Source organism: Phacochoerus africanus, chromosome 14 (assembly GCF_016906955.1).
Source record: "Phacochoerus africanus isolate WHEZ1 chromosome 14, ROS_Pafr_v1, whole genome shotgun sequence".
Taxonomy (NCBI): Eukaryota; Metazoa; Chordata; class Mammalia; order Artiodactyla; family Suidae; genus Phacochoerus; species Phacochoerus africanus.
This window is the reverse complement of record NC_062557.1, coordinates 43,120,245-43,147,485: the sequence shown is the minus strand read 5'-3', so window position 1 is coordinate 43,147,485 and position 27,241 is coordinate 43,120,245. Positions and strand designations below refer to the sequence as shown.

Sequence of the window (27,241 nt, the reverse complement as noted above, 5' to 3'; positions counted from 1 at the left end):
CCTGCTCTGTGACAGGCGCCTCGCCGGCCACTGCAGGTACAAGAGTAAGTCGAAAAGGTGGCGTCGCAAAGCAGAAAAGCGTGCAGGCTCTTGAAGTTTGAATCCTGGCTCCGTCACTTTTTGGAAAATCTTTTCTTCACTCTGTGCCTCATTTTAATGTCCTCATCTGTAAACTGAGGCTAGTAACAGAATCGGTTTCCTAGGCTTGTGAAACGGAGGTGAATTAACACACAGAAAGCGCTTAGGATGATGCCTGGCTTGTAGTAACTGCTACTCAGTGTCACTGATTGTTGTATCCTCCCCACCATCGTTATCATTGCTGTTACTCCAGGGGGCTCTCAGCGAACGGGGGGCCAGTGGGACCCATCACACCCTGCAGAGGTTGTGACCCTTGTGGGCTGAGTCTGCTTGGGAGGGGTAATGGCAAAGCCCTTCTGTTTCTGCTGCGGCTATCCCCCCGCCGCCCCCCCCCCCGCCCCAGGCACCTAACTGCCCCAAGGGCACATAAGGGCACATGCCAGCCTCGAAGCCCAAAGCCCCCAGGGTCCCGGGTGAGGACTGGCCTACAGTCCCTGCCTGTGTGAGGTCCACCCGCCACTCGGCTGGCGTTCTCATCACCTGGTCTCATCACCAGACTCTCCAGGAGGAGACAGTGCAGCGTTGCAGACTCCACACTGGCTGACAGAGCCAGCAGCCCTGTGTTGGGATGACCGGGTTGGGATTATTCTTCCCCCATCCCTCTGCCCGGAGGCCGCACAGGCTCCAGATGGGAAGGCTGGGCTCACACCTGGCTGGCTTCCCCCCTGTCTGGGAGTCCCCTCCAGCCCCTTGACCTTGGCTGCTCTCTCCCTTCTCCCCACTCATGCCAGCCCCCCTAGTCCTCACCCCCCCACACTGCCATGTCCAGTTCTACTGTTCTTCAGGGTCCATTGTAGCCCCCTCCTCCTCCAAGGCCCCTCCCTGGCGTCTCCCAGTCCTCTGTTTCCACTGCTCCCACCTCTGGGGATCTGGGTAGCATTATGGTGGATTCTGTCTTATCTAACCCCACAGTACTGGTAGTCATGTTTTAAAAGAATAGAACAAGCTTTTTAAGTTTTTCTCTTGAGTTAAAAATGATTCGGGAGTTCCTGTCTTGACGCAGCAGAAACGAATCCGACTAGGAACCATGAGGTTGCGGGTTCGGTCCCTGGCCTTGCTCAGTGGGTTAAGGATCCGGCATTGCCATGAGCTGTGGTGTAGGTCACAGACGTGGCTCAGATCTGGTGTTGCTGTGGCTGTGGTGTAGGCTGGCAGCTACAGCTCTGATTAGATCCCTAGCCTGGGAACCTCCATATGCTGTAGGATATGGCCCTGAAAAGACAAAAAAACAAAAAGACAAAAAAAAAAGATTCAATTCTGGAGTTCTCATCGTGGCTCAGTGGGTTAAGAACCCAACATAGTGTCCATGAGGATGAGGGTTCAGTCCCCAGCCTTGCTCAGTGGGTTGGGGGTCCGTCATTGCCATGAGCTATGGTGTAGGTCGCAGATGTGGCTCAGGTCTGGTGTTGCTATGGCTGTTACATGTGGAGGTTCCCAGGCCGGCAGCTGCAGCTCCAATTTGACCCCTAGCCTGGGAACCTCCATATGCTGCAGATGCGGCCATTAAAATAAATAAATAAATAAAATAAAAGATCCAGTTGATTTTAAAAATTCAACCATCTGGAGACTGTGGAAAGAAGAGGCGGGAGGACTGGCCATCCCAGTATATGGAGATGACCTACCTGGGTTTGCAGCTTCGTGACCAGCCTGTGGGCAGAGGGTACCTGTGAACACACCCACTTATCCAGAGTTTGCTCTGTGCTAGGTTCCAGGCTAAGTCTCCATGTCTTTCTCTTTAAATCCTAAACCCCATGAGGCAGATGCCATTGCTCAGAGAGGCCCCTTAGTCACACAGCTGGTAAATGGAGGAGGTGACATTAGACCGCCCCCGGGCGTGTGGCAGCCTGAACAGTCATCTACACACTTTTGTGCCGTTCCCTAGGCTATTTTTATTTTGTTTCACTCAAAAGATAGCAGGACAGCTGTCCCATTCTTGGGCCCTTCCTGGGAGCTGGTCTGTCTCCCCACAGGGCAGTCAGGCCGAGGAGCTGAGGAGACGTTTGCTGAAGGGATGGACAGAAGGACAGATGGATGCCCGGGCCAGTTTCCGTCCAAGACCTCCCTGGCTTCTGTCCCTTTCCTTCCTATTCAGACATTAAACAAAGCCCTCTTGGGTGGCCTGAGGGAGTCTCCTCAGCAGCAGCCAGGCTGTGAATGGGACGCACTGGGGCTCTCATAAAGGAAGACGTTTCCAGCCCTGGGTGTGGCGGCTTGGGTACCATGTGACTGGCCCTCCTGGCCACCTGGCCAGAGGCACTGAGCACCTTCCCTCGGGAAGCCACCCTCCCGCCACCCTTTCACCCCGCAGTTCCTTGCGGAGGGGTCCTCCATCAGTTGGGGACCCTCCCCCCAAAGAATCGAGACACAGTGCCAAATGGCTTAAATGCTGAGGAACTGTATTCTTTGTCCTAGCACATGGGCCCAAGGTAGGGCAGCTCCAGGGCTGGTTCTTTTAGGGCTCAGAGGCGTCATCCAGGACCCAACCCCGTTCCATCCAGTTCCCCAGGTGGACCCAGGGTTGATTCCCCTCTCCAGGAGGGCAACACGGGCAGGGAGCACTTCCTGAGAGCTGTCTTGTCTTTTTCCCCCTCATCAAAGAAAACCTCTCCCGGAAGCCTCCTACAGATGTTTCCTCAGGTCTCATTGGCCAGAAGTGTACAGCATGCTTTCGCCTAAACCAATCACTGGCGAGGGGGGCTGAGCCCACCTGACTGGCTGGGTCCAATCAGGACTTCTGCTGTGGGGTTGAGGTGCCCCTGAAGCACCTGGTCAGGGGGAGGTGGGCATCTGGGCCACATCAGGGCTGCGCAGAGGGGAAGGAGGGGAGGAGGGGAGCATAGAGGTGACCGAGAGGTTCTCCTTCAGTCCTTGTCATAATTTCCTGACTTTATAGAAGAGGGAAGTAAAAAACTCGGAGGAGGTCCCGTTGTGGCTCAGCAGGTTAAGAACCTGACTAGTATCTGTGAGGATGTGGGTTGGATCCCTGGCCTTGCTCATTGGGTGAAGGATCCAGCATTGCCACCAGCTGCAGTGTAGGTAGTGGACGTGGCTCAGATCCTGTGTTGTCGTGGCTGTGGCTGTGGCAGCTGTAGCTCCAATTTGACCCCCCTCTAGCTCCGAAACTTCCACGTGTCATGGGTATAGCCGTAAAAAGAAAATTTAAACAAGATGAGAAGTTGAATAACCCCCTGGGGTCACTCTCCAGGGTCCCCAAGCCACAGGTCCCTAATGAAGCCACACTGGATGGAGCCATCTGCCACCCAGCCTTCCACTCCATCGATTTCTCTCCTTCTTCTCTTTATCTCCCTAACCCCTTGCCCACCGCAGACATCCTTTCAATGAATAAGGGCTCCAGTGCCCTTATTTTCCAAATAGGGAAACAGGCCCAGACAGGGAGGGGTCTCCCCAGGACCATTCTGTGAGGTCACTGATAGCAGAGCTGGGACGGGACTGAGAGTCAAGGGAAGCACAGCATCCCTGAGGCTCACGACCCTGCTTTGCACCTCAGCCCATGCTGCAAGCAGCCCCTCAACTTCCCTGCAGAGTGGCTGCCCCCTACCCACTTCTGCCAGGTGGGACACTCTACAGCCTATGGTGTCCGTTTCTCAGCCACAGTCTCGCTCGAGCCTCGCAGTGGTCCTGCGAGCTGGTCCGAGTACACTGAGGACGTGGAAACTGAGGCCCAGAGAGGAAGACGGCCTGCGGCCATACCACCCTCAACGCGCCGGGTCTGGTCTGACCTCAGAGGCTAAGCAGGGTCGGGCCTAGGTTGTACTCGGATGGGAGAGGTAGTGTGACTTGCCCAGGCTCACGCCGCGGGAACGTACTGAAGCCCCAGCAGAGCTGGCTTTGCCACCGTGAGACCTGGGTTTAAAGCTCTGCTGTCATCATCTTGAAATTCCAAATGCATTTTAAACAGGGGGCCCGTTGTCTCCATCTGTACTGGCCCCACCAATCATGAAGCTGACCCTGAGTCCCCAACCTGCTGACTCCTCGGGGGGCTTCGTCCAAGGTGCTCTTCCCCACCCACTTGTGGCGTAGTCGGGGCAAGTCTCATTCCATGGGACAGTCCTTCCCAGGGAGGAGAGCAGGCTTCCAAGGCCACTGCCAGGACCACTGACAGGTGCCCCTCTCTGTCCTTGTCCCCAGCCTGACTTCCCCTCCCCTCTTCTCCCTCGAAGAATTAATGGAGAAGCCCATGGCTGCCTCCCCCACGCCCCCACCCCCGTGCCCTTTGTCCCTTGGGTGGTGGGGGCTCCAGAATATAGGGCTCCATTGTGTGCGCTGACACCAGGCAGCTGGGCTGCCTGGAAAAGTGGATAAACAAGCCGCCTGAGCACGTGGCCATGCCCGAGGAGGGGGCAGGACCTCACACGGAGGTGGGCGTGGATTCCAATCGGACCCACCCTGGGCTGAGGCCGGCCTGGCTCCCCCTGTAAGATGGAATGACCCTGGGAGCTCTGTTGTGGCTCAGCGGTAACCAACCTGACTAGTATCCATGAAGATGCGGCTCCATCCCTGGCCTCGCTCAGTGGGTTAAGGATCCGGCCTTACTGAGAGCGGTGGTGTAGGTCTCAGACGCGGCTTGGAGCTGGCGTTGCTGTGGCTGTGGTGTCGGCTGGTGGCTGTAGCGCCGATTCGACCCCTAACCTGGGAACCTCCTTCTGCTGCATGCATGGCCCTAAAAAGACAAAACAAACTAACCAAAAAGAGGTGGGATGACCGGGCTCTTTCATGGGGCTACCAGGAAGCCAGAAGGAGTGAGTCTTGGGAAGAAGTGCTCAAAATAACTCCTGACCCATGGGACGTGCCCCTCAGCTGGGAGTGGCGGCACTGGCGACTGTCACTGCTCTGTCGGTGCCTCCAGACCGTCCCCGTCAAGGGCAGCCTCCTGGGCGTGGCTTCCGAGCCCTTCTCCTGCAGAGTCCGGTCCCTCTGTCCCCGGCCTCATGGCTCCATGACGCCTCCCTCCCACATGCCCACCTCCCGGGCCTCTGGCACCCGAGCTCTTACCTTGGCTGGAACCCCCCCATCCCAGCCCGCTCGCTTTGCTCCTTCCCTGCCAGCAGGCCCCCCCCCCCCCCCGCCCCAGCAGAACACAGTCCTTCCAGTCCTGGGAGGCAGGATGCCCCGGTCCAGGTTCCTCACCCTAGTGTCCCCGCAGGTGTCTCTCGAGAGGACTTAGCCCCAGGGAGTCTCCCCCCTCAGAAGCACTTTGAAGGTGGTCCAGGCTCTGCGGGGTGGGGGAGACCATGGCAACTCCCAGCAATGGTCTGGGGCAGCGGAGATGGGCACGGGCTGAACAGCTGCCAGAACTGGAAGCACTGCCCGGCCTGTTCTCCACACTCCCCCCACTCCCCCCCCACCCCCCCAGCTCCTAGGGGCCCCTGGTCCTGGCCCTTTGGTTAGAAATCTGAGGTTTGGGCCACCCTGTGCTGTTCCACAGCGCCAGTGACTGGCCTCCGGCAGGATGCCGGGGTGAAAGGAAAAAGAAACCAGTAACAGGACCCCCTTTCCCCATTTTGACCACAGGGACCCTTTTTTCCAAGTTTCTCATTCCACAGAGAAAGGTCTCCTCCTCTCAGAGCTTTAGGCGCCACCTGGCTGCTGCCACTACCCACCTCTGAGGCTGCGCCTTGCCCTGGGGTAGGGCTGGGAGGGATTTTAAAAAGACCAAAGTGGCATTTCTCCCACTCTCTCTGTCCCAAAGGGGCCCCCTTCCCTGGCTTCTCACCAAAATGAGAGTTTCTTTGGGAGTTCCCGTTGTGGTGCAGTGGAAACGAATCTGACTGGTAACCATGAGGTTGCAGGTTCAATCCCTGGCCTCACTCAGTGGGTCAGGGGTCCAGCGTTGCCGTGAGCTGTGGTGTGGCTCGGATCCTGCTTTGCTGTGGCTGTGGTGCAGGCTGGCAGCTGTAGCTCTGATTCGACCCCTAGCCTGAGAACTTCCATATGAAGCAGGGTGACCCTAAAAAGCCGGAAAAAAAAAAAAAACACCACACACAAAAGTGTCTTTTGGAGCGTTTTCTGTTCACACCTGCTATGCAGTTCTTGATGACACCTTGCTTTCCACACGCCCACCTACCTGAGTCTCAGCTGGAAAATATGTGAGAAAAAATAAATTAGGGGACTTAGCACCATCTACATCTTACTTCAAGTGTTTTAATTTGTTTGCTTTTATTTTTTGTTGTTGTTTGTTCAAGTTTTAATTTTCCTCCCAATTTACCTGCTACGATTTACATTTAGAGTCCTTGTACAGTTGCTTTATATATTCTGTCCAGAGTTTTTAGTTCTGATCAGTGGAACAGACAGAGTGTGTTGTACTGATTCCATCTTAACCTGAACCAGAAGCCTTTTGGATCTTGGTGTTTTATTTTAAACATTTAAGTCTGTCTGCACCCGCATTTGGAATGCTAGTTAGACCTGGGCTTTAGCAGCACAACATTGGAACTTGTGCTTTTTCCTTTAAATATTCTAATTCTTTTATTTATTGAGGTTGTGCCCATGGCACGCAGACGTTCCCTGCCAGGGCTGGAAGCGGCACCACGGCGGTCACCCAAACCACAGCAGTGCCGAGTCCTCCATCACTAGGCCACCAGGCACTCCCATCCTTCAAATATTCAAATTCTTGGAGTTCCTGCTATGACACAACAGAATCAGTGGCGTTTGATCCCCAGCCTGGCACAGTGGGCTCAGGATCCAGTGTTGCTGCAGCTGTGGCAGCATAGGTCACAGCTGTAGCTTGGATTTTAGATCTGATCCCTGGCCTGGGAACTCCATATGCCACAGGGTGGCCAGAAAAAAAAAATAGAAAAAAACATTTTTAATTCTCAAGCAAAGGTTCTCTGGACCCGGTTTTTCTAGATGCAAAGACAGCAGAATACAAATTTATCCTTTCTCTGGCCAGAGCAAGCCCCAAACCTGCAATGATAATAATAGTGATTATTATTATATTAGTGGAAATAATAATTATTGCTTAAGAGTATGAACTATGGGAGTTCCCGTCATGGCTCAGTGGTTACCGAATCCGACTAGGAACCATGAGGCTACGGGTTCTATCCCTGGCCTCGCTCAGTGGGTTAAGGATCTGGCGTTGCCATCATCTGTGGTGTAGGTCACAGAAGCGGCTCCGATCTGGTGTTGCTGTGGCTCTGGCGCAGGCTGGCAGCTGTAGCTCCGATTCAACCCCTAGCCTGGGAACCTCCATATGCCGCAAGTGTGGCCCTTAAAAGACAAAAGACCAAACAAAACAAAACAAAACAAAAAAACCAAAAAAACAGTATGAACTCTGGAGCCACGCAGCTTGTGTTCAAATCCCAGCTCTGCCTCTTACTAGTTGTGTGACCTTGACCCTGAATGACTTGGCATTCCTGAGCCTTAGTATCTGCACCTGTACGATGGGAATGATAATAGCATCTTCTTCTGAGGTGGTTGTGAAGCTGCAGTGAGTCCCTGGCATAAAAGAGGCGTTCGTTACTAAGCATTTGTTTGATTAATAATTTAATGGCTAACATCTATTAGACCTGCAGACAGAGCCAGCTTATCTCCCTTGTTCAGACAATGTCTTGCTTGAGTCCGTCTGGCTTGCAGATGTCAGAGTTAGGGAGGCGTGGGTGGCGGGCCCAGGCTCGGGGAGGATCTGGCTGGTGACCAGTCAGAGCTGGTGGCACTGGAGCTGTGAACATCGTCTGGTCTGAGCGAGAAGAGATGTGACCCTGGGGAATGAGTGGGGGAAAAACATCAGCCTGAAAAGAAAGGCAACAGAAATAGAAGGGAAGCCTGGTAATTGAGTGGCCTGAAAAAGGAAGATCAATACTTTACTGCCAGGGAAACCACCAGTTACCTTGGCAGCCAGCTCAGCGGCCCAGCTGTGTGTGCTTAGGCAATAGCAGCTGCTCCTGTGGCCCCGGTGTGCCCAGCGCTCCCACCTGGGAGCCCAGCACAGTCCCCCGAGCAGCCCAGCCCCACAGCTGGCTGGGGCCCTGGTTTAGCGCAAAGGCCATAGTATGTGGTGGGTATTTGCTGTATAAGCACCTGTGTGCCCGGGAGCAAGCCCCGCCCCTGCCTGGAGCTTGGCTTCCCCCTCTGTAAAATCAAGGCCTGAGTTACCACCCCTGGGGGGCACTGGCAGAGGTTATCTGGCATCTAGGAAGGTTGAGACTCTTGTGATGGCCTGTGAGGGCTTCCAGCCCCAGGGGGTAAAGCTCCTTCCATACACAAGGGGATGGGCGATTGAAACACCCTTTGGGGCAGACAACCTGGCCAGAGGCTGCCCCTGTAGAAGGCAGCAGGTTGCAGAGGCTGATACTCTGGGCTGCGGGACTAGAGGTCAAGGAAGAGTTACCACTGCAGAACTGTCTAAACGTCTTAACCTCTCTCGACGTCTGAGCCTCAGTTCCCTCAGCTGTAAAAATGGGACAATGGGACACTATAACGGTAGCTGCTGTTAAGGTTGTTGCATCAGATGTGACTAGTTTGGCCAGTCAAGCCCTCAGTGATCCCTGCCTGGTTTTGCTGTTGTTTTCTTTGGCGCATGGAAGTTCCCGGGGTTGGATCAGAGCTGCAGCTGCTGGCCTAGGCCACGGCCACAGCAGCACGGGATCCAAGCCGCACCTGCAGCCCACACCGCAGCTCATGGCAACACCAGACCTTAACCTACTGAGCAAGGCCACGAATTGAACCCGCGGCCTCACGGATACTATGTCAGCTTCTTAACCTGCTGAGCCACAAGGGGAACTCCAAACCCTGCCGGTTTTCTAAAGGCTATACAGTGATAGACATGGCACCTTCTTGCCCCCTGCTTTCTGGAAGCTGTGGGAGACCTGGGCCCACAGTTCAGGGGTGTCCCAGGACTTTGCAGTGGCCCTCGGGACCCCTCCTGTCTCCCTATCATCAAGTACCCCAGCACCCCTGCTGCAGGCTGGCTTTCCTTGGAGGCATGGGGATGGACGGCCCGGCCCTACCAGCGTCTCCCAGGCTTGGAAAGTTAAGGACTCCATGGATGACAGAATCCAGATCCACTGCCTGCTGCCCCTTACCTGGATTTGAAGCTGGCCCTCTACCCCAGCCATTCAACACTTGGTGGCACCTCTGCCCTTGACTCCCATCGGAGATAATGAAAGCATAGCCCCTGACCTTGAAGAGGTTGTACAGGTGAACACTGGGAGCCCCAGCCCATCGCTGCAATGCCACTGATGAGAGGGCAGGAGGAGAGGAGGTAGGGTGCCAGCTAGGAGGATGGCTGGGCTCCCAACAGCCCTGCAGGTGGCGCCTGGACATTGCTGTTCTCAGAAGCCACATCACTGCCTGGCAGTGTCAGAGGCTGCCTGGCTGGGGGCAGGGGAACGGGGCGGGGAGGGCAGGGACAGCTGCAATGCGAGGAGGCACCGGCCAGGACAGGAGCAGACTGAAGGCCACCTGCTTTCTTCCCTGGAGTTCTTTTGGCCTTTCCTGAGGCCCTGCTAAGTGCCAGGTTTTGGGGGAGGGGGGTCAAAGAGATACCACGCCCGGCCTCTGCCCACCTCTCCCAGACCCATATCCGAGAGGAAGCGCCCGGTCCGCCAGCTTGAGGTGGGGTCTTTCCTTGCCCACTGCTGCTTCCAAAGCCCAATGGGCGCATCCCCATAACTGGAGGGGCTTCAGACCCCTGCTGCAGCTGCCACACTGAAAAAGCATCCTGTGGGCACACAGGGAACATGGTCCTTGCAGGTCGATGAATCCCCAGTGTGGCTTGGGCTACAGAGCGCACAGTGGACAGCGTGGGCTGGGGCGGGGGGCGGCCGTGGCCGTATTCGCGATATCGATGGTGACGTAATCCCTTCCCTGCATGTTGTGTTCTGTGGTTTCCACATCACCTGCACCCCAGCCCCAGAGGAGTCTGGAAGAGACCTCATCCTTGCCCGCCTGTGCCTTAGATACCAATGGTGACTATGAGGGTGGGGGAAGGAGAGGGAGGTGCCTGGCCACCAGCGTGTGAGAGTGTGTGCATGTGTGTGTCCGTGTGACCATGTATGTGCTTAGCCAGAGGGGCCAGAAGCTACCACCATCAGCCCCCAGCAGAGCGCCTGGCACATGGGAGGTATGCAGTCATTGCTTGTTGAATGAATGAGTGAATGGAGGCTTGCGGGTGTGCAGTGTGTGTGGGGGGGGAGCTGCACTAATTACAGGTTCATTTAGAAGTGAGATTCTGAAAGAAGTATCAAGCAGCTGGGGAGTTCCCATTGTGGCTCAGCAGTAATGAACCCAACTAGTATCCATGAGGACGTGGGTTCGATCCCTGGCCTCACTTAGTGGGTTAAGGATCTGGTGTTGCCGTGAGCTATGGTGTAGGTTGTAGACAAGTTTTGGATCCAGCATGGCCGTGGCTGTGGTTGTGGCTGTGGCTGGCAGCCGCAGCTCTGGTTCAGCCCCTAGCCTGGGAACTTCCATGTGCCCCAGGTGCAGCCCTAAAAAGACAAAAAAAAAAATTCCTTTGAGCTAAACCTTTTTAATGAATTTACTTTTTAAAGACTTTTATTGAAGTATAAGGTACAGATAGGACAGAAAAAAGTGCGCCGGCCGCAAGCGGACAGCTCAGTGAGTGTTCACTGTGTACCAGCACCAAGTTCAAGACACAGAAACACCCTTGGTGTCTTCCTCCTGCGGGCTTCTGCAAATGTAGTGCTGTCTTGACCATAATTAATTTTGCCTTTGATTTGTAATGTGTAATTTTTAAAGAATGGATACAAACATGACATAACTATTTCCTCCCTGTAGACAAAGGGGAATTTGATCAAGGCTGTCTCCGAACCAAAAAAAAAAAAAAAGTGGTTAGAACCATATGTTTTAGAGAAAAGGGGGAAGGGGAAGGTCTTGCTACATTCTCTCTTCTAGAGTTTTCTGCCATGAGTTTGTATTATTTTTGTATGAAAGAAACTACTGAGTTAAAAAAAAAAAAATCGGAGCATTTGTTTTCCACGTGCCAGTCTTGCAGGAAGTACTTGGAGCTAAACAGACCTGTGTCCGAGCCCTGCGGTGATGGAGCTGATTTTCCTCGCTCCCGCTCTCTGTCGACCTCGGAGTGCAGCAGCCCCACCGCTACCCGGGGCTGGCGCTGACCCCGGCGCTGGTGTCCCCGTGGCTCAGTCGACAAGGCCTCCCTCCATCCCGGCCTCCCCGGCCAGCCTCACCCCAGCTCCAGGGACCCTCAGGGGCATCTCTGGGGACCTCACACCTGTCCCTCCTTCCTCCCCACAGGTGGAAAAACTGGTGAAGTATTTGGACCCCAACGACCTGGGGAGAATCAACTTCAAGGACTTCTGCCGAGGGGTGTTCGCCATGAAAGGTGAGGTCGTCTGGGGGGTGCTGTCTCTGGGGCTCCCAGAATCCTGGCTGGCTGGGGAGGCTGGCGTGGCTTGGGTTTCAGTTCAGATTCCTCCTGACAGGCGTCTCAGGAGCCCAGGACAGGTTCCAGAAGTGGGCTTTGCCCCAACTCCACAGGGGGGCAGAGGGGAAGGGTCTCAGGCTCCCGCAGCTGCTCCGGCTGCGGAGGGGCGAGGGGTGTTCCCGAACTCTGCCACGGGGACCCCCGGCGCCAGGCATGGCTGGACTGGCCGGAGCGTCACTGCCGCCCTTCCTGTTGTCTGTCCCCCTCCCAAGAACGCAGAACGGCTCCCTCGCTCCTCTCCTCTCCCTCGTCTCCTGAGAGAGGTCCTCAGACTCCTAAGGCGTTTCCCAGGGCACAGGACTTCCAGCTCTAAAACCAGGACAGGCTTTCCCACTGGGGCACAGAGGGTTAAAGGATCTGGCGCTGCCACAGCTGCAGCTCGGATTCAGTCCCTGGCCTGGGAACTTCCATATGCCTCGGGTGTGGCATAAACAAAAGCAAAACAAAAACCAAACCAGGACCATTCTGGGCAAACCTGGGACAGAGCTGGTCCCCTGCCCTCCCTCCCTCCCTTCTGAGATGCCTTCCTCTGTCCTCTGCTCCGACTCGCCTTCCAACTCCTCCTGACTCCTCCCAGTTTGCCGTGAGGGGCCACATAAAATCCCTCTGCAGGAACCAGAGCGCAGCCCCCCTGGACGAGGTGGGTCGGGTGACCCGCTTGTGAGAAGAAGACGGTCCCGAGGCCTCGCAGGCACCCAGGAAGGATGCCTGTGCGGGTCAGAGCAGGAGACCCCCCCCCCCAGTGAGGTCCCGCAGGGTCTGCGACAGTGGGAAGGAAGCAGGAATTACTTCCACGGAAGCGAGGGGCGGAGGGAAGTGAGTGGAGGGCTGGGGGCCTGTGTACAGCAGCCCCGGTCACGGTTTCGTAATGGAGTTGACTCAGTTGGGCCACAACTGACTGTGCCTGGCTTGTCCCCTGCCGGCCCTTGGCAGGTTTCACCCCCCTCTTTGCTTTTCTGAGATGGAGCCTAATGTGTGGAGGGGAGGGGGAGGTCCCCCCCACCAAAAGCCACAACAAACAGTTGCCTCACACCAGCAGGGTGTCCGAGGAGCATTCGGCTCAATTCTGACACTGTCTGCCCGGAGGTGGGTTGAGACGCCACAGGTCAAGGGCTCAGTCTTGCCAGTCTGCCTCCCCATCCCCACTGCAGACACCCGTCACAAGCCCAGGCAGTCACCTGTACCGCCAACCAGCCGGCTGTAAATCAGAGGTTCCTACGACCCCAGCCTTGGGCTGGATTAATCTGCTAGAGCAGCTCACAGAACTCAGAGAAACAGTTTACTCAACTGGATTACTGGTTTACTGCGAAAGGATGTAACACAGGATAGAAGAGTGCGTGGGGCCAGACGTGGGGAGGGAGCCGAGCGTCTATGCCCTTTCCGAGGACACCACTGTCCCCACATGGCCCTGTGTCCACAACTCAGGCTCTCTGAACCCAGTCCTTTGGGGTTCGGCGGAGCTTTCATCGTAGTCACGATCAATTGAATCACTGGACATCGGCCGTCGCTCTAACCTACAAGCCCTCTCCCTCCCTGGAGGTCAGAGGTCAGGAAGTGAGCCTGAAAGTTCCAGCCCTCCGATCACCTGGTTGGTCTCTCGGCCGAGAGCCCCCATCCCTAGGAGGGTCTCCAAATCACTTCCTTGACATAAAAAGATAGCTTTGTCCCTCTCAACACTTGGGCAGGGTTTGGGGAGCTGTGAGTCGGAAACTGTGGATGTCAAGACTAAATATGTGTTTCTTGCAAACCACAGTGTTGCACCTCCTTTGTCCGATGTGATTTGGGGCCTTTAGCTCAGGGGCGGGGGGCCAGCTGTGTAAGGTCAGCAGGTAGAAGCGTCCTGAAGGTGGCCTGGTCCCTGGTGTTCTGCAGTCTGCAGGGCTGTGGAGGGCCTCAGCCTCGCAGCCTCGGATTGCGGGTGTTTGGAGTCCCTGTGAGCCAGGCAGGGAGCATGGTCTTCCATCCATCCCTTCCTCCAGGAAGGCCTCCTTGATTCTCTTTGCCCCTGACCTGCCCTCTGCATCTGGGAGTCTCTCTTCCGTGTGTTCCCAGTTGGGGCTAGTCCCAGGCGGACAGGGACCTCCCTCGGCCCAGCCCCGCACTGGCTTCTCTTAGACTGGGTGCCCCACCCGGGCCTTTGAATGGAGACCTGGGGCGCCTGCCTCCCTGCAGCCCTCCCCACCCAAGGCTCACTCTTCAGAAGCGAAGCTGCCGGGCCAGGCGGAGGTTCTGACCCTCCACTGTCCGTCTGTCCGTCTGCCTGCAGGGTGTGAGGAGCTGCTGAAGGACGTGCTGTCCGTGGAAAGCGCCGGGACGCTGCCCTATGCGCCGGAGATCCCGGACTGCGTGGAGCAGGTGAGCTGGGCGGCCGCTGCCGTGGAAGAGCTGGGGCCGGGGTTGGGGGGCGGTGCGCCGCGGAAGGGCCGGGGGCACCTACCTTGCCCTGCTTGGGCTTCTTCTTGCCTTTGCCTCACCTCTGGTGTCAGCGAGACCTCAGCGTCCCCTCTCGGCGCCCTTTGGCTTCGTCAAGGACTCAACTTTGGGACCTGTGCAGTGTCGCCCCCTGGGAAGCCCCAGCAGAGGGCGTGGGGGCCGGGGTGCTCCCCTCTGTGGTCCCAAGGAGAAATCGAGTCCCAGAGGGAAAGTGGCAGGCTGAGGTCAACAGCAGGCAGGGTGACAATTTTTCTCTTTTTGTCCAGCACAGGCTGGGTGTCGAGCGATTCAATTCACTTCTGGCACTAACTGCCCCGAGTGTGCAGACCCCAGGGGCCAGAGCCTCAGTCCCACGAGACGGCCGCGCTTGGGGACAGCCACAAGGGGGCGCCCGCGCTACCTGCACGTCGGCCGGGCTGGCTCCACAGGCCGGGGTTCCCGCGGCCTCCCTCGGGTTCGACGGTTCAGTTGAACAACTCCCAGAGCTCCGAAAAACGTTCTATTTACGGTTATGGCTTTATTATAAGAGACGCAGTTCCGGAAAATGCCGTGGGCAGGGGGTGGGGGAGGGGCTCTCCAGGGACCCCGCGTCCCCGCACAGCAGCGGTCCCCACCCAGGAAGCTCCCAATCTCCTGTTCTAGTTTTTCTGACCCCACCTCCAGCGCTCCCATCTCCTGGAGGTGGAGCTGCATGAGGCTGAAAGTTGCCGGACGCGGAATCACCGCTTCGGTCTTCCCGGTGAGCGTCTGCATCCGAGGCTCCCTGGGGGCCCACCTGGGTCACCTCAGGAGCCTGAACTCAGGCCGGTTTGCAAGGGGCTCCTTTCAGGAGAGTAAAAGTCGCTCCTCTCCCTCCGGAAGTCCCAAGGGGTTCAGGTGCTCTGTTCCAGGAGGTGGGAGGGGGGCCACAGGCCCCAAGGCTCTTTACCGTATCATCACCTCATGGTTGGTTTATGGTAAAACTTGGATGGTTTTCCCAAACCGCCGCGGCTGCATCCTACCAGCGCAGTTTACCACGCCTGCGCTGACCATCCCTGGGGCCCCTTCTGGCTGAGACCCCCAGAGAAGGAAGAGGATTATTTTGCCTTCTCACCCAGGCCAGCTCCACAACCCCTTCTCCACCCTCTTGGGTGGTGCCTGGCCTGGACGCCCCCCCCCCAGACATGAGTGTTTCCTGTAGCTGAAGGCGGCCCAGGACCCCAGGGGTCACTTTGGCCAATGGGGCAGCGCTTGGAATCCAGCTGGGTGCTGGGGTCAGGGCTGGGTCTGGGTGAGGGGTGACATGCTGAGGGCCACAGGCCTCAGAGGTGCCCAGCAGAATGGCGTTAGGAAAGGCCAAGGCTCAAAGGTGGCAGAGACTAAGCCAGGCTGTGGGGCCATTAAGAACAGGGTCCATGCCCTACTTTGGTCACTGACTAGCCCTGCACACCCAGGCGCGTTGCTCTCAACTCCTCTGAGCCTGAGTTTCCTCAGCTGTAAAGCAGGGCCCACCACACTGGCCTTAGGAAAACCCAGTGAAAGAACAGGCTGCTAGTTCATGAGAATTCCTTTCTTCCACTTGTATTGTCTTGGAGATTTTGCATGAGAGATGGTGCTGAAGGCTGCACCTTTCTTTCACCCTTGGATGCTGGTGTTTCAAAATTAGGTCAAGGGGGTTCCCATTGTGGCTCAGTGGTAATGAACCTGACTAGTATCTGTGAGGATGCAGGTTCAATCCCTGGCCTCGCTCGGTGGTTTAAGGATCCAGCACTGCCACAGCTCATGACAGCTACAGCTCTATTGTGACCCCTAGCCTGGGAACTTTTCATATTCCACAGGTGCTGCTGTAAAAAGCCAAAAAAAAAAAAAAAAAATTACATCAAAATAGGAGTTCCCTGATGGCTTGGTGGGTTAAGGATCCAGCATTGTTGCTAGTGTGGCTTGGGTTGCTGTTGTGGCAAGGGTTCTATCCCTGGCCCTGGAACTTCCACATGCCATGAGCATGGCCAAAACAAACAAACAAAAAAAAAACAAAAATTACTTCAAGATAAAGCCCTGCCTGTGAGGAGCAGGAGGTGGGGGTGGAGCCCTGGCCAAGCTTCCCCACCAGGAGGCTCTGTTTCTCACCAGGGAATCCTGGGTGCTGAGGGGGGGTGAGGGGGGGTCAGGTCAAAGTCCAGCCTGCTGGGCCAGTGGGCTCCCTAGTGAAGGCTTGCAGGCCCCAGGCCCCGTGATGTGAATGCCTGGCTCTGGCTGCTTGTTTGTGCGTCTCTAGGCTCCATTTGGCTAAAGGCCAGGGGGGGCCAGGCCACAGCTCCTTGGGTCAGGGAGCTGAGAGGACCGAGCTGGGGCAGGTCCTCATCCTGTTGCATCCCAGCTGTCCCCTAGGGGTCAGCCTGAGTCCACCCAAGCCAGAAGGAACCTGGAGCATTGCTTGGGCTTCCTGGGTACCCCTCAGGGAAGAGTGGTTGGGGACCAAGCAGGGATGGTACGGGATGGGCCAGCAGGCACACGGCCCCTTCCCTTCCCCCGCTCAAGGTGGGGCAGGGACTCTGACATTGCACTTGATCAATGTCCTAGTTAAAGCAGGGAGGTGCTGGAGTTCCTGTTGTGGCGCAGTGGAAACAAACCTGGCTAGTATCCATGAAGTTTCGGGTTTGATCCCTGGCCTTGCTCAGTGGGTTAAGGATCCGGCGTTGCTGTGAGCTGTGGTGTAGGTTGTAGACGCGGCTCCGATCTAGCGTTGCTGTGGCTGTGGCGCAGGCCGGCAGCTATAGCTTAGATTAGACCCCCGGCCTGGGAACCTCCATGTGCTCCAGGTTTGGTCCTAAAAAGCACACACACACAAAAAAAAGTAGTGAGTTTCCTTGTGTTGCTGGTTGGCAAACAGCTGTGTCCTGAGGCACCTGCCCCATCATCCCTCTCCCAGGCCCCTCGAACCCCTGCCACCAGCTGTTCCCACAGGGGCTCTGGGCCTGCGGTCCAAACGTGCAGCCTGATGCGAGCAGATCTGAGTATGTGGCATCTGCACCCCCTGGCTCTTGAGCTCGCTGGATGTCACCTTGCCTGTGTCCTCAGGGCTTGTCCACCCCCAGTGCAAAGAGGGCTTGGCAGACCCAACTGTTGGCGAGTTTCCCAATGCAGGGGGGTTTGAGTTTGGTCACGGGGGATGCTGGGTGTCTCTGGTGTCCACGGATGGGCGCCCCTGGGCGGAGGTGTCAGGAAATGCCCTGGGAGTCCCTCCCGAGGCTGGCCTGCTCCGAGGGCTGCCCACCATGCTCCCTTTTTTCAGCCCCTGACCCATAAAGGTGTAGGGTCTCTGTGGGGTGGGGATACTGGCAGTCATAGAGAGCCCACCCTCGGGCCTCAAAGGGAAGTGGACGGTGACATGAAACCTGCCCCACAAGCCCTGCGAGATCCTGGCCCTCGGTCTTCCTCCCATGTGCGCTGGCTGATAGGAACCCCCATACAATGAATAGGGCGTCAGGCCACCGCTCCTCCTGCGTAACCACTAGCCCAGGGAAGGATGTCTCTAGCCAGCCAGCCCCCACGCCAGAAAGTCGCCCTTGACACCCCACATCCAGCCAGCCTGAGTCCCCCGCCTCCCCCACCCCAGCCCTCTCCCACTGCTGCCCCCCCGACTCCTCATCCGCCCCAGCCTTTCTCCAGACCCGCATCCCACAGTGGCTTCAGGAGCTTCCGAAGGAGCTGCTCTGGTTGTGCACCCCTTTTGTGGATAAAATCGCCCCTTCTCTAGCTGCATCTCTCACACACTGAAATGGGTCCTCATTTACTGAAAAGGCCCTGTTCTGTCTCGCCCCCCAGACTTTGCACAAGTTCGCTCTTTCTCCTGGGATGTGCTCCCACCCACTGTCCTTGGGCTAACTTCTGCGCATCCTTTAATTAAGACTTACACAGGTACCCCTCCTCCAGGAAGCCTCCTCGGGGTCCCTCAGCCCCCAGCCTGGAGGAGGACCTGCACCCTCGCTCATCACCGCCTCAGCCTCACCCTCCAGAGGGTTCCATGTTCGCCCACATAGTGACACCATTTTCACCCGAAGGTGGCAAAGCTGGAGCTGAGCTCATGTCCTCACACCCAGCACGGCGCCCATAGCGAACGTCCTTATCCACGCTCCAGAGAGGGCTTCTCTGCGGATTTCCAGGATTCGAGATCCAGAAATGGAATTGCTCGGTTGAAGGGTGTGCAGATTTAGTTTTTTTAATCAGTGGGGCCACAAAGATGGTACCAGTTGTGTCATCCCACAGCCGATGAGAGTGCCCACGGCTTCGGCCCCTGGCCGGTCGGTCCTGGAAGTTCTCCATCTGCCCACAGGCTCCCTTCCACGCCCCCCACCTCGACAACCCACCCCCCTCGCCCGCCTCCCTCTCACCAGCCTGCTGGAGGAAAACGCGCTCTTGCTTTCACTCATCTTGCCACTTGGGGTGAAGGAGGCCATCTTTTTGTATCGCCACTGGCCCTTTGAATTTCCTCTTTTGTGAGTCTCCTGTTCACAGTCTTAGCCTATTTTCTGTTGGGTTGTCTGTCTTTTCCTTATTGATTTATATGAAATCTGCATATACAAAATCTATACATATTCTATCCATCTATGCATTTTGCTTGTATTTTAATTTGGTTTTGGTGTCTTTTATGGTACAGAATTTTATTTAATTAATTAACTTATTTATTTATTCTATGATTAGTTTTTTTTAGGGCCACACCCACTGCATATGGAAGTTCCCAGGCTAGGGGTCAAATCAGAGCTGCAGCTGCCGGTCTACACCACAGCCTCAGCAACACCAGACCTACACCACAGCTTGTGGCAATGCTGGATCCTTAACCCACTGGGCAGGACCGGGAGTCAAACCTGCATCCTCATGGATACCAGTCTGGTTCGTATCCTGCTGAGCCACAATGGGAACTCCCAGGTACAGGATTTTAAAATTGGGATGTAATCATTATCAGTCGTTTTAGGCCATTTATATGTTGTGTATTAATTTGTACCTTCTTTACCTCAAGACTATAAACATATGATTCTCCCATATAGATGTTTTTTTATTTTTCAAGTGTTGCTAGCTCTTCACCTTCCCACTATGGAACAGTCCCTCTTTCCCCACTTATGTGAAATTTCACCCCTTTATCATAAGCTGTGTTTCTTTATAAGGTGGGTCTCTTTCTGGACGCTGGTCTGTTTTACTGATCCGTTTTGTCTACCAATTTCCAAGCCCAAACCACAGTTTCAGTTACCCCAGTGTCCTGTCTGATAGGGAAAATCTCCCTTATGATTATTTTAAAAAAAAAATTTTGTTGTCATTCTTACATCTTTTCTCTTCCAGAATATTCTTTTTTGTCAACATCATTTAAAATCCCTCTAACGATTTTGTTTGAAATTTCCCCATCAATGGAAGGGAACTGGCTTTTTTACAGTATTGAATTCTTTCATCCGGGAGCAGTGTCTATCTCTTCATTTTTTTCGGGCCTTCAGGAATGGGTTATGGTTTTCTCAAACAAGTTTTGCACATTTCTTCATAGAGCGACGCTGTTTCAGAGTTTCTATAGCTGTTATGTGTAGGGCCTTTTTGCCATGATATTTTCTAATTGGTTATGGCTAAGTATCCAGGAGACCTTTTGGGGTTTGGTGTTGATCTTGTCCTGACATTCTTACTAAACTCCCTTTAATCAGTGCCGATAGTTCATTTACAAACTGTTTTCCAACAAGCTTAGTCTATGTAACAGTGCAGCCATGTTATATTTTTCTGCATAAGTTTAGGTGACTACGTAATATTTCACTACAAGAAGACAACCAAATTTACTTACTAGTTCCTTATTGGTGGGCAAATATACATACATATTTAAAATGAATTTGGGGGGGGTTAACAAAAGCAGTGTTATAATCATTCTTGTAGCTAAATTGTTCCCCATGGCAGCAATTAGTTTTAGAGTAAGCCAGAGCTTGGCAAACTGCAGTTCCCATGGGCCAGATCTAGCAGCCTGTTTTTGTAAATAAAGTTTTATTGGAACATTGCCACACGCATCTGCTCCTCTCCTCTGGCTGCTTTCCCACCTTGACGGCAGAGTTGAGTGGCTGCCACAGAGGTCTATGGCCCGCGAAGCCTAAAATATTTACTCTTTGCTCCTTATGGAAAAGGTTTTCCAACCTTTAAGATAAATTCTGGTCATCATTGTGGCTCAGCGGGTTAGAACCTGACTAATATCCATGAGGATGCGGGTTTGATCCCTGCCCTTGCTCAGTGGGTTAAGGATCTGCCGTTGCCTGCAAGCTGCTGTGTAGGTTGCAGATGTGGCTTGGATCTGGCATGGCTATGGCTGTGGCTGTGGCTGTGGCTGGCAGCTGAAGCTCCAATTCGACTCCTAGCCTGAAAACTTCCATATGCCACTGGTGCAGCCTTAAAAAGTAAAAAAAAAAAAAAAAAAAAATCACCAGGCGGCAACTGCTTGACCCAAAGAATGCATATCTTAAAATTTCTAGTGCATCTGTCAATTCCTTTCCAGACAAGTTGTCTCAATGACTCTTTCATCAGGATTGTGTTAGGTTCCTACTACCCTTTGGATACTGGCCGTTCTGCTTTTTTTTTTTTTTTTTTTGTCTTTTTGCTATTTCTTGGGCAGCTCCCTCGGCATATGGAGGTTCCCAGGCTAGGGGTCCAATTGGAGCTGAAGCCACCGGCCTATGCCAGAGCCACAGCAACGTGGGATCCGAGCCGCGTCTGCAACCCACACCACAGCTCACGGCAACGCTGGATCCTTAACCCACTGAGCAAGGCCAGGGATGGAACCCGCAACCTCATGGTTCCTAGTCGGATTCGTTAACCACTGCGCCACGACGGGAACTCCTCACACCTTTTTTTTTTTTTTTTCCTGCTTTCTTAAATCTTTCATTTAAGAAGCTAAAATTAGGATGGCTTTTTTTGAATTACAATATGGTTGGACTTCTCAAATTGCCTTTATTGGTCACAAGGAGCTCTCTCTTCATGACTTGCCTGCCCACATCCTTCACCTGGTTTCTCTGGATGTATTCATTTCCATTGACTTAAATCGAAATATTAACTTTTGGACATAACCTTACAAATATTTGGTCAGCTCGCCATTTATTTTTAACTTTGTGTATGAGAGCAAATTTAAAAGAGTTTTATGGCCAATCCATTCATCTTTTCCACTGTGGCTTCGGGCTTTGGTGTAATGCTCAGAAAGCTTTCCCACCCAAGGCTGGGACACCATTCTATTTTTATTTTTGTTTTATGTGTTTGGTTTCATGTTTAAAGCTTTGACCCATGGGATGAACTTTAACGTCTACCAGTGGGGCAGGGATCCAATTTTCCCTTTTTGTCCTCAGCCCCTGTGACCCTCCCTCCTGCCCAGTCCACCTCGCAGGAACCAGAAGCTCTTGACAGGGTTATGCTTAAGCTGCCCCCCAAGGGGGTATGCTGGGAATCAGGACCTCCACCGAAGCCCAAACTGGCTCCTCTGCTCATATTCAGAAGGAGCTTTGGGAGTTCCCTTTGTGGCTCAGTGGGTTAAGGACCCGACGTTGTCTCTGTGAGGATATGGGTTCGATCCCTGGCCTCGCTCAGTGGGTTAAGAATCTGGTGCTGCTGCAAACTGCAGCGTAGGTCACAGATGCAGCTCTGACTTGAGCCCTAGCCTGGGAACTTCCATGTGCAGCATGTGCAGCCATAAAAAGAAAAAGAAAAAACAAAAAAACCAGAAGGAGCTTTGCCAAACCCCAGTCTCATCAGTACGGTTTTTAAAAATCTGCCCTGAGCTTCTCCCTAGAACTGGCCTGGGGGTGTAGGGCCTGGAGGTCCAGGTCCACCATTGCTTAATTTCATCCATTTGGAAGCAAGCCTTTCTGAAACCACTTGCAACCGTGGTATGTTTAAATTCTAAAAATACTTTCCCTGACAAACAGCGCTCCAATTCAGCTGTGCTGGTGAGGGTGTGGGTGGTTGGTGGCATCAGACTTGCATTGGTGACGTGATGGGGGAGGGTGTCTCCTAGCCTTACTTGATTCTTAACTATGGCCCCAGTATTTTCTTCTGTTCCAACACCGTCCTCCTTCCAAAGGAAAGACCACTCATCCCAAGCCTCAGAATTTCTGTGACAACAAAAAGATCCTTGGGTCATATCTTTGAGACACCCTAAATTCTGATTAACCCATTGAGTGAGGCCAGAGACTGAACCCGCATCCTCATGGATGCTAGTCGGGTTCTTAACCCACTGAGCCACAACGGGAACTCCTATCCCCATTTTTTAAGCCAAGCAGAAGGGGTAAAGTTTGGTTTTTCAGCCCCGCAGGGGATGAACCAATTTGGTGTCTAACTGCCATCTTCTTTCAGCATCTTTTCTTTCATTGACTGGAAATACTTTAATCTCGCCCATTCTCCTCCGAAGCAGCTATTCCAGCCTGCTGGTTCCCTCACTGATGATTAAGTAAAATTTTAACACAGGGAACTGTGGGAAAACACAAATACATGCAGTTGCTTAAGGACAGGTGTTAGTTCACACGTACAGTTGCATCAGGACGATGCTAGTTCTCAGAAACAGCACCGTCTAAACTGGTGCTTCTTAACCCTGGCTTCACACCGGAATGGTGCAGGCTGCTCTCAAGCCATCCTGATGCCTGGTCCCTCATCCCAGAGATCCTAATTCACTTAGTTTAGGGAGGGGGTCCATTCATCTATTTTTATTTTTTATTTATTTTATTTATTGTATTTTATTTTAGTTTCGTCTTTTGTCTTCTTAGGGCCACACCTGCAGCATATGGAGGTTCCCAGGCTAGGGGTCCAATTGGAGCTAAAGCCTCCCCAGCCTACAGCACAGCCGTTGGGATCCTACACCACAGCAACTTGCGATCCGAGCTGCATCTGTGACCTACATCACAGCTCCCGGCGATGCTGGATCCTCAACCCACTGAGTGAGGCCAGGGATCAAACCTGAAACCTCATGGATGCCAGTTGGATTCATTACCGCTGAGCCGCGACAGGAACTCCCACTCATCTCTTTTTACAAGCTCCCAGAGTAATTCTAATGCACACCCAATGTTGAAAACCAAGGACCTATGCCAGGCATTTTCAAGTTTTGTCGCATATTAGAATTCCCCTGGAGCTTTTAAGATTCTTAATGCCCAGCTGTCCCTCAGACCCGTTAACCCAGAACTTGTAGAGGCAAAGGACCCAGACATCTGCAATTTTTTTCTTTGTTTGGTTTTTTCTAGGGCTGTACCCGCCGCATAAGGAGGTTCCACAGGCTAGGGATCTAATCAGAGGTGTAGCCGCCGGCCTACACCACAGCCACAGCAACGCCAGATCCTTAACCCACTGAGCGAGGCCAGGGATTGAACCCGCAACCTCAGGGTTCCTAGTTGGATTTGTTAACCACGGAGCCACTACCGGAACTCCAACATCGGCACTTTTTAAAGCTCCTTGAGGGACTCCACGGAGCCACGACCCGTGCAGTGTCCCGGGCTCTGGTCAGTTCACGTCAATACTTCCTTCCCTGAGGATGGACTGCGGAGGTGAACGTGGCCAACGCCTGACACAGCGCGTGTGTCCAAATAGCAGCTGGTCTGTTCACGCGGCCCTGGAAGTATCCTCCGGGGAGGAGTGGTTTGGGACCACAGGGCCCCGGGCCCCGGGTGTCCATGCCCCATAGCACCTGGCTGCCTGGGCGCTCAGGCCCAGGCAGGGAGCGTTCCTGTTGGCCACTGAGCTGTGACTGCCTCCCCAGAGAGCGGCCTGCAAGGGCCCACGGGGGCTCCATGGATCAGAGCCCAAGAGGAATCTCACCGGGAGCGTTCCTCATCTGCCGCCCAGTTTTGAAAACTTCCGAGAGCTCGGGCTGCCCTATCGAAGTTGCAAGAGTGGAGAGCAGATCACACGGACTCCCTGACGACCGAGCAAGCGTACTTCTCCATTTGCTTTCTCTTCCTCTCTGTGTGTCTCTGGGTTTTTTTTTTTTTTTTTTTTTGTCGTTTTGAGGTTTTTCTTTGCGGGGGGGGCACTGTTTGTAAGTTAGTTGCAGACATTATGACACTTCACATAACCGCAGCACTGGTATCACCTGTCGGAAGTGTGACAGCGATGCAATATATTGTCTAATATAAACTCCACATTCAGAGTTCCTGTTGTGGCTCAGCGGTAACGAACCCAACTAGTATCCATGAGGTTGCGGGCAGGTCTCGGGAGGCTAAGGATCCAGTGTTGCCATGAGCTGTGGTGTAGGTCACAGATGCGGCTTGAGTCCCATGTTGGCCACAGCTCTGGTGTAGGGCAGCAGCTGCAGCTTTGATTCAACCCCTAGCCTGGGAACTTTTATATGCCGAGGGTTCAGCCCTTTAAAAAATAAAATAAGATGGAGTTCCTGTCGTAGCTCAATGGTTAACGAATCCGACTAGGAACCATGAGGTTGCGGGTTCCATCCCTGGCCTTGCTCAGTGGGTTAAGGATCCAGTGTTGCCATGAGCTGTGGTGTAGGTCACAGACGTGGCTCGGATCTGGTGTTGCTGTGGCTGTGGTGTAGGCTGACAGCTGCAGCTCCAATTCGACCCCTAGTATGGGAAGGAACTTCCACATGCTGCAGGTGCGGCCATAAGAAGCTAAATAAATCCTAAACCCTAACTTCTCACTGGGACCTACCAGCTTTCCCTTTTGTCTGAACCTGGGACCTGGTTCCCCCCACCCCACCCCATCTTCCCCAAGATCCTCGCGGCGCCAGCCACTGGCCTTTTTTTTCTGTTCCTCAACCCCCTGCTGCAAGCTAGTTTCTTACCTTCGCCTTGCTCCCTTATACCTAGAACCCTTGTTCTCAAATCTTTGAACAGTGGTCTTTGCATCCTTCAGTTTCAGCACCAGCATCACCTCCTCAGAGGGGCCTTCCCTGCGCTGTCATCTCAAGGAACCCCTTCTGCATCCCGACCCTGTCACTCACACCCCCGTTTCCTCCAGAGCCTGAATCACTGTTTGCCTCAGTCGTAATTGTCCGTGTGTCTCGTCTGTCTCCTCCGCAAGGGCGGAAGGCCTTGCCTGCCTCTTTCGCTGCTGTGCCCGCCATGCCATGCGTACCTCCTGGATGCTTGACTCTCAGCTGTGGAAGCTCAACTTTGCCAGGGAGAGGGGGCGGACCGGACTCCTCCCACCCAGGGGGCTCAGGGGCGCCCCCTCCAGGTCAAAGGCTGCAAAACCACACTCAGCGCTGGCGGACAGGAGCGGGCACAGGAAGGCACTGCAAGGGGCTGTTTGCTCCGACTCTGCACCTGGGCTCTGAAATGTTCATGTGTGTATGACTCACTCGGGGGCTTAGCATACTGCAGACTCTGATCTAGTGGATCTGGGGTGCATCTCCTCTACTTTCCCAGTGGGGGTGACACTACTGGTCGGGGATTGGGTGACACCAGCAGCGCTTTTGCTAACTTGTGGGTCTGCGCCCCCACCCCCTTCTTCCCTTCAGTGCCATGGGGAGATGTGGGAAGAGCCTGGGGTCTGTCTACCCCCTCCCTCCGCCCCCGTTGCTTCTTTCCCTTCCACCCTCTGCCAGGAAGTGTTGTTTCTAGCAATTGTTGTCACCTCCGTATGCTGTCACCTCCGCATGTGATGAGGCCCCATGGTTTCTGTCTCCACATGTCTGCTACTGTGACAGACAAGTCATTCTGTCCCAGGGTTTGTGCTGAGTGCCTTCTCTGTCACTGCTGTTTCCTCTGCGCCTCTTTCCTTAAGCAGACTCCTGGGGCGTGGGGGGTTGTGTCCGTGGGAAGTCAGGCCTGGCTCGCTGTCCCAGTGCCGGACAGGACAGCTGACCAGGCTGGAAATTGGGAGGCCGAGGGGTTCCCGAGCTTTGGCTCGGGCTGTTGGCACACGGGGATAGACCTGACCAACCCTGAAGGCAATGAGTTACACTTGGGTTGAGCATGGGCTTTGGGGCCTGAGGGGCCTGGATTTGAATCCCAACCCTGTCACCTACTCCTGGGCCACCCTGAGCAAGTTCCTTAACCTCTCTGAGCCTCCCTCTCTTCCCTTGCTAAATGCAGGTTGTATTTGGTGTCTTTAGCTCTGGGTTGTGAAAAAAAGATGAGAATGCCTGCAATGTACTCAGGACAATGCCTAGAAAATGCTGGAATCGCTCAACTCACAAAGCATAGATTGTGAGACACACCGCTTAAATTGAATACCTTTTGCCTAAGGGTTGCTGACAAGGGATTGACAAGTGATGCCTGTGGCCCAGGCTTCCTTCCACCTGCGTCCCATCACCCCTGCTGACCTTGCTCCTGCACAGGGGGGCAATTCAGCCCCTAGGGTTGGGCCCACCTGTGTGGCTCCCAGGGTAGGGCGGGCCTGAGAGCATGAAAACCACACCTGCTGAGCCTGAGAAAGAATTCCCAAACACTGTATCTGAAGGAGAAACCCGCTGTTCCGATCCTGATCAGTGCTGCATTTCCTTTCCTGCCCAGGACAATGAAACCCACCGAAAAGAAGTTCCCACTGTGGCTCAGCGGTAATGAACCCAACTAGTATCCATGACGACGCAGGTTCCATCCCAGGCCTCATTCCGTGGGCTAGGATCTGGCATTGCTGCAAGCTGTGGTGCAGGCTGGTAGCTGCAGCTCCTATTAGACCCCCCAGCCTGGGAACTTCCATATGCCACAGGTGCGGCCTTAAAAAAAGAGAGAGAGAGAGACTGAAAATAATACAAGACACACACAAAGTTAGATTCTTGAGGGGAAGCTTCTGTGGCTCTGGGTGGGGCGGTCCCAGGCTCGCTGGCTTTTCTCCGCAGCACAGCCCCTGCCTTGTGCACACTCATTGTCTCTAGTTGGATCCTGGGGGCTGGGAGGCTGAGCATCTTAACAACAGCACGGCGACATTGCACCCGGAACCCGTTTCAGAATGGCCCCCTTTCCCACACCCGGCCCGGGCTTCTTCCTGCCCCTTGACTTGGAACCGGCTTGCTTCCTCACGGGAATTTTTCATCCAGGCCGAGAGGCCCCTGAGGTGGGCGGGAGGTCTGATACCCAGGAGGCGGCCTGTCTGGACCCTCCTCTGTCGCAGGGAACAGCTGATGCCTGGCGAGGGGCTGCACCTGCCGCCTCCGAGAGTTTGGGCCTGAGTTTACAGGCAGAGGCTCAGCTGGAAGAATGATACGTGAGAACATCTGAGGACACGCCGCCCCCCATTCCTTTAGATGTTCCGTTCCTGGTATCCAGTTCCACGGCAGAGAGCACTGTTCATCTTACCGTCTTGCAAAAACCTCTTCAC

The 27,241-nt window shown here is 54.4% G+C and overlaps 1 protein-coding gene across 2 annotated transcripts in view; it reads left to right on the top strand.

Annotated features, from left to right (window-relative positions):
- Positions 1 to 27,241, top strand: part of RAB11FIP4 (RAB11 family interacting protein 4) — a 106,446-nt gene that overhangs the window by 18,860 nt on the left and 60,345 nt on the right. For both annotated transcript variants that reach the window (XM_047757823.1, XM_047757822.1), the window contains exons 2-3: positions 11,374 to 11,461; positions 13,830 to 13,918. In XM_047757823.1, coding sequence (XP_047613779.1) covers positions 11,374 to 11,461; positions 13,830 to 13,918 — 177 coding nt within the window. The remainder of the gene's footprint in view (positions 1 to 11,373; positions 11,462 to 13,829; positions 13,919 to 27,241) is intronic.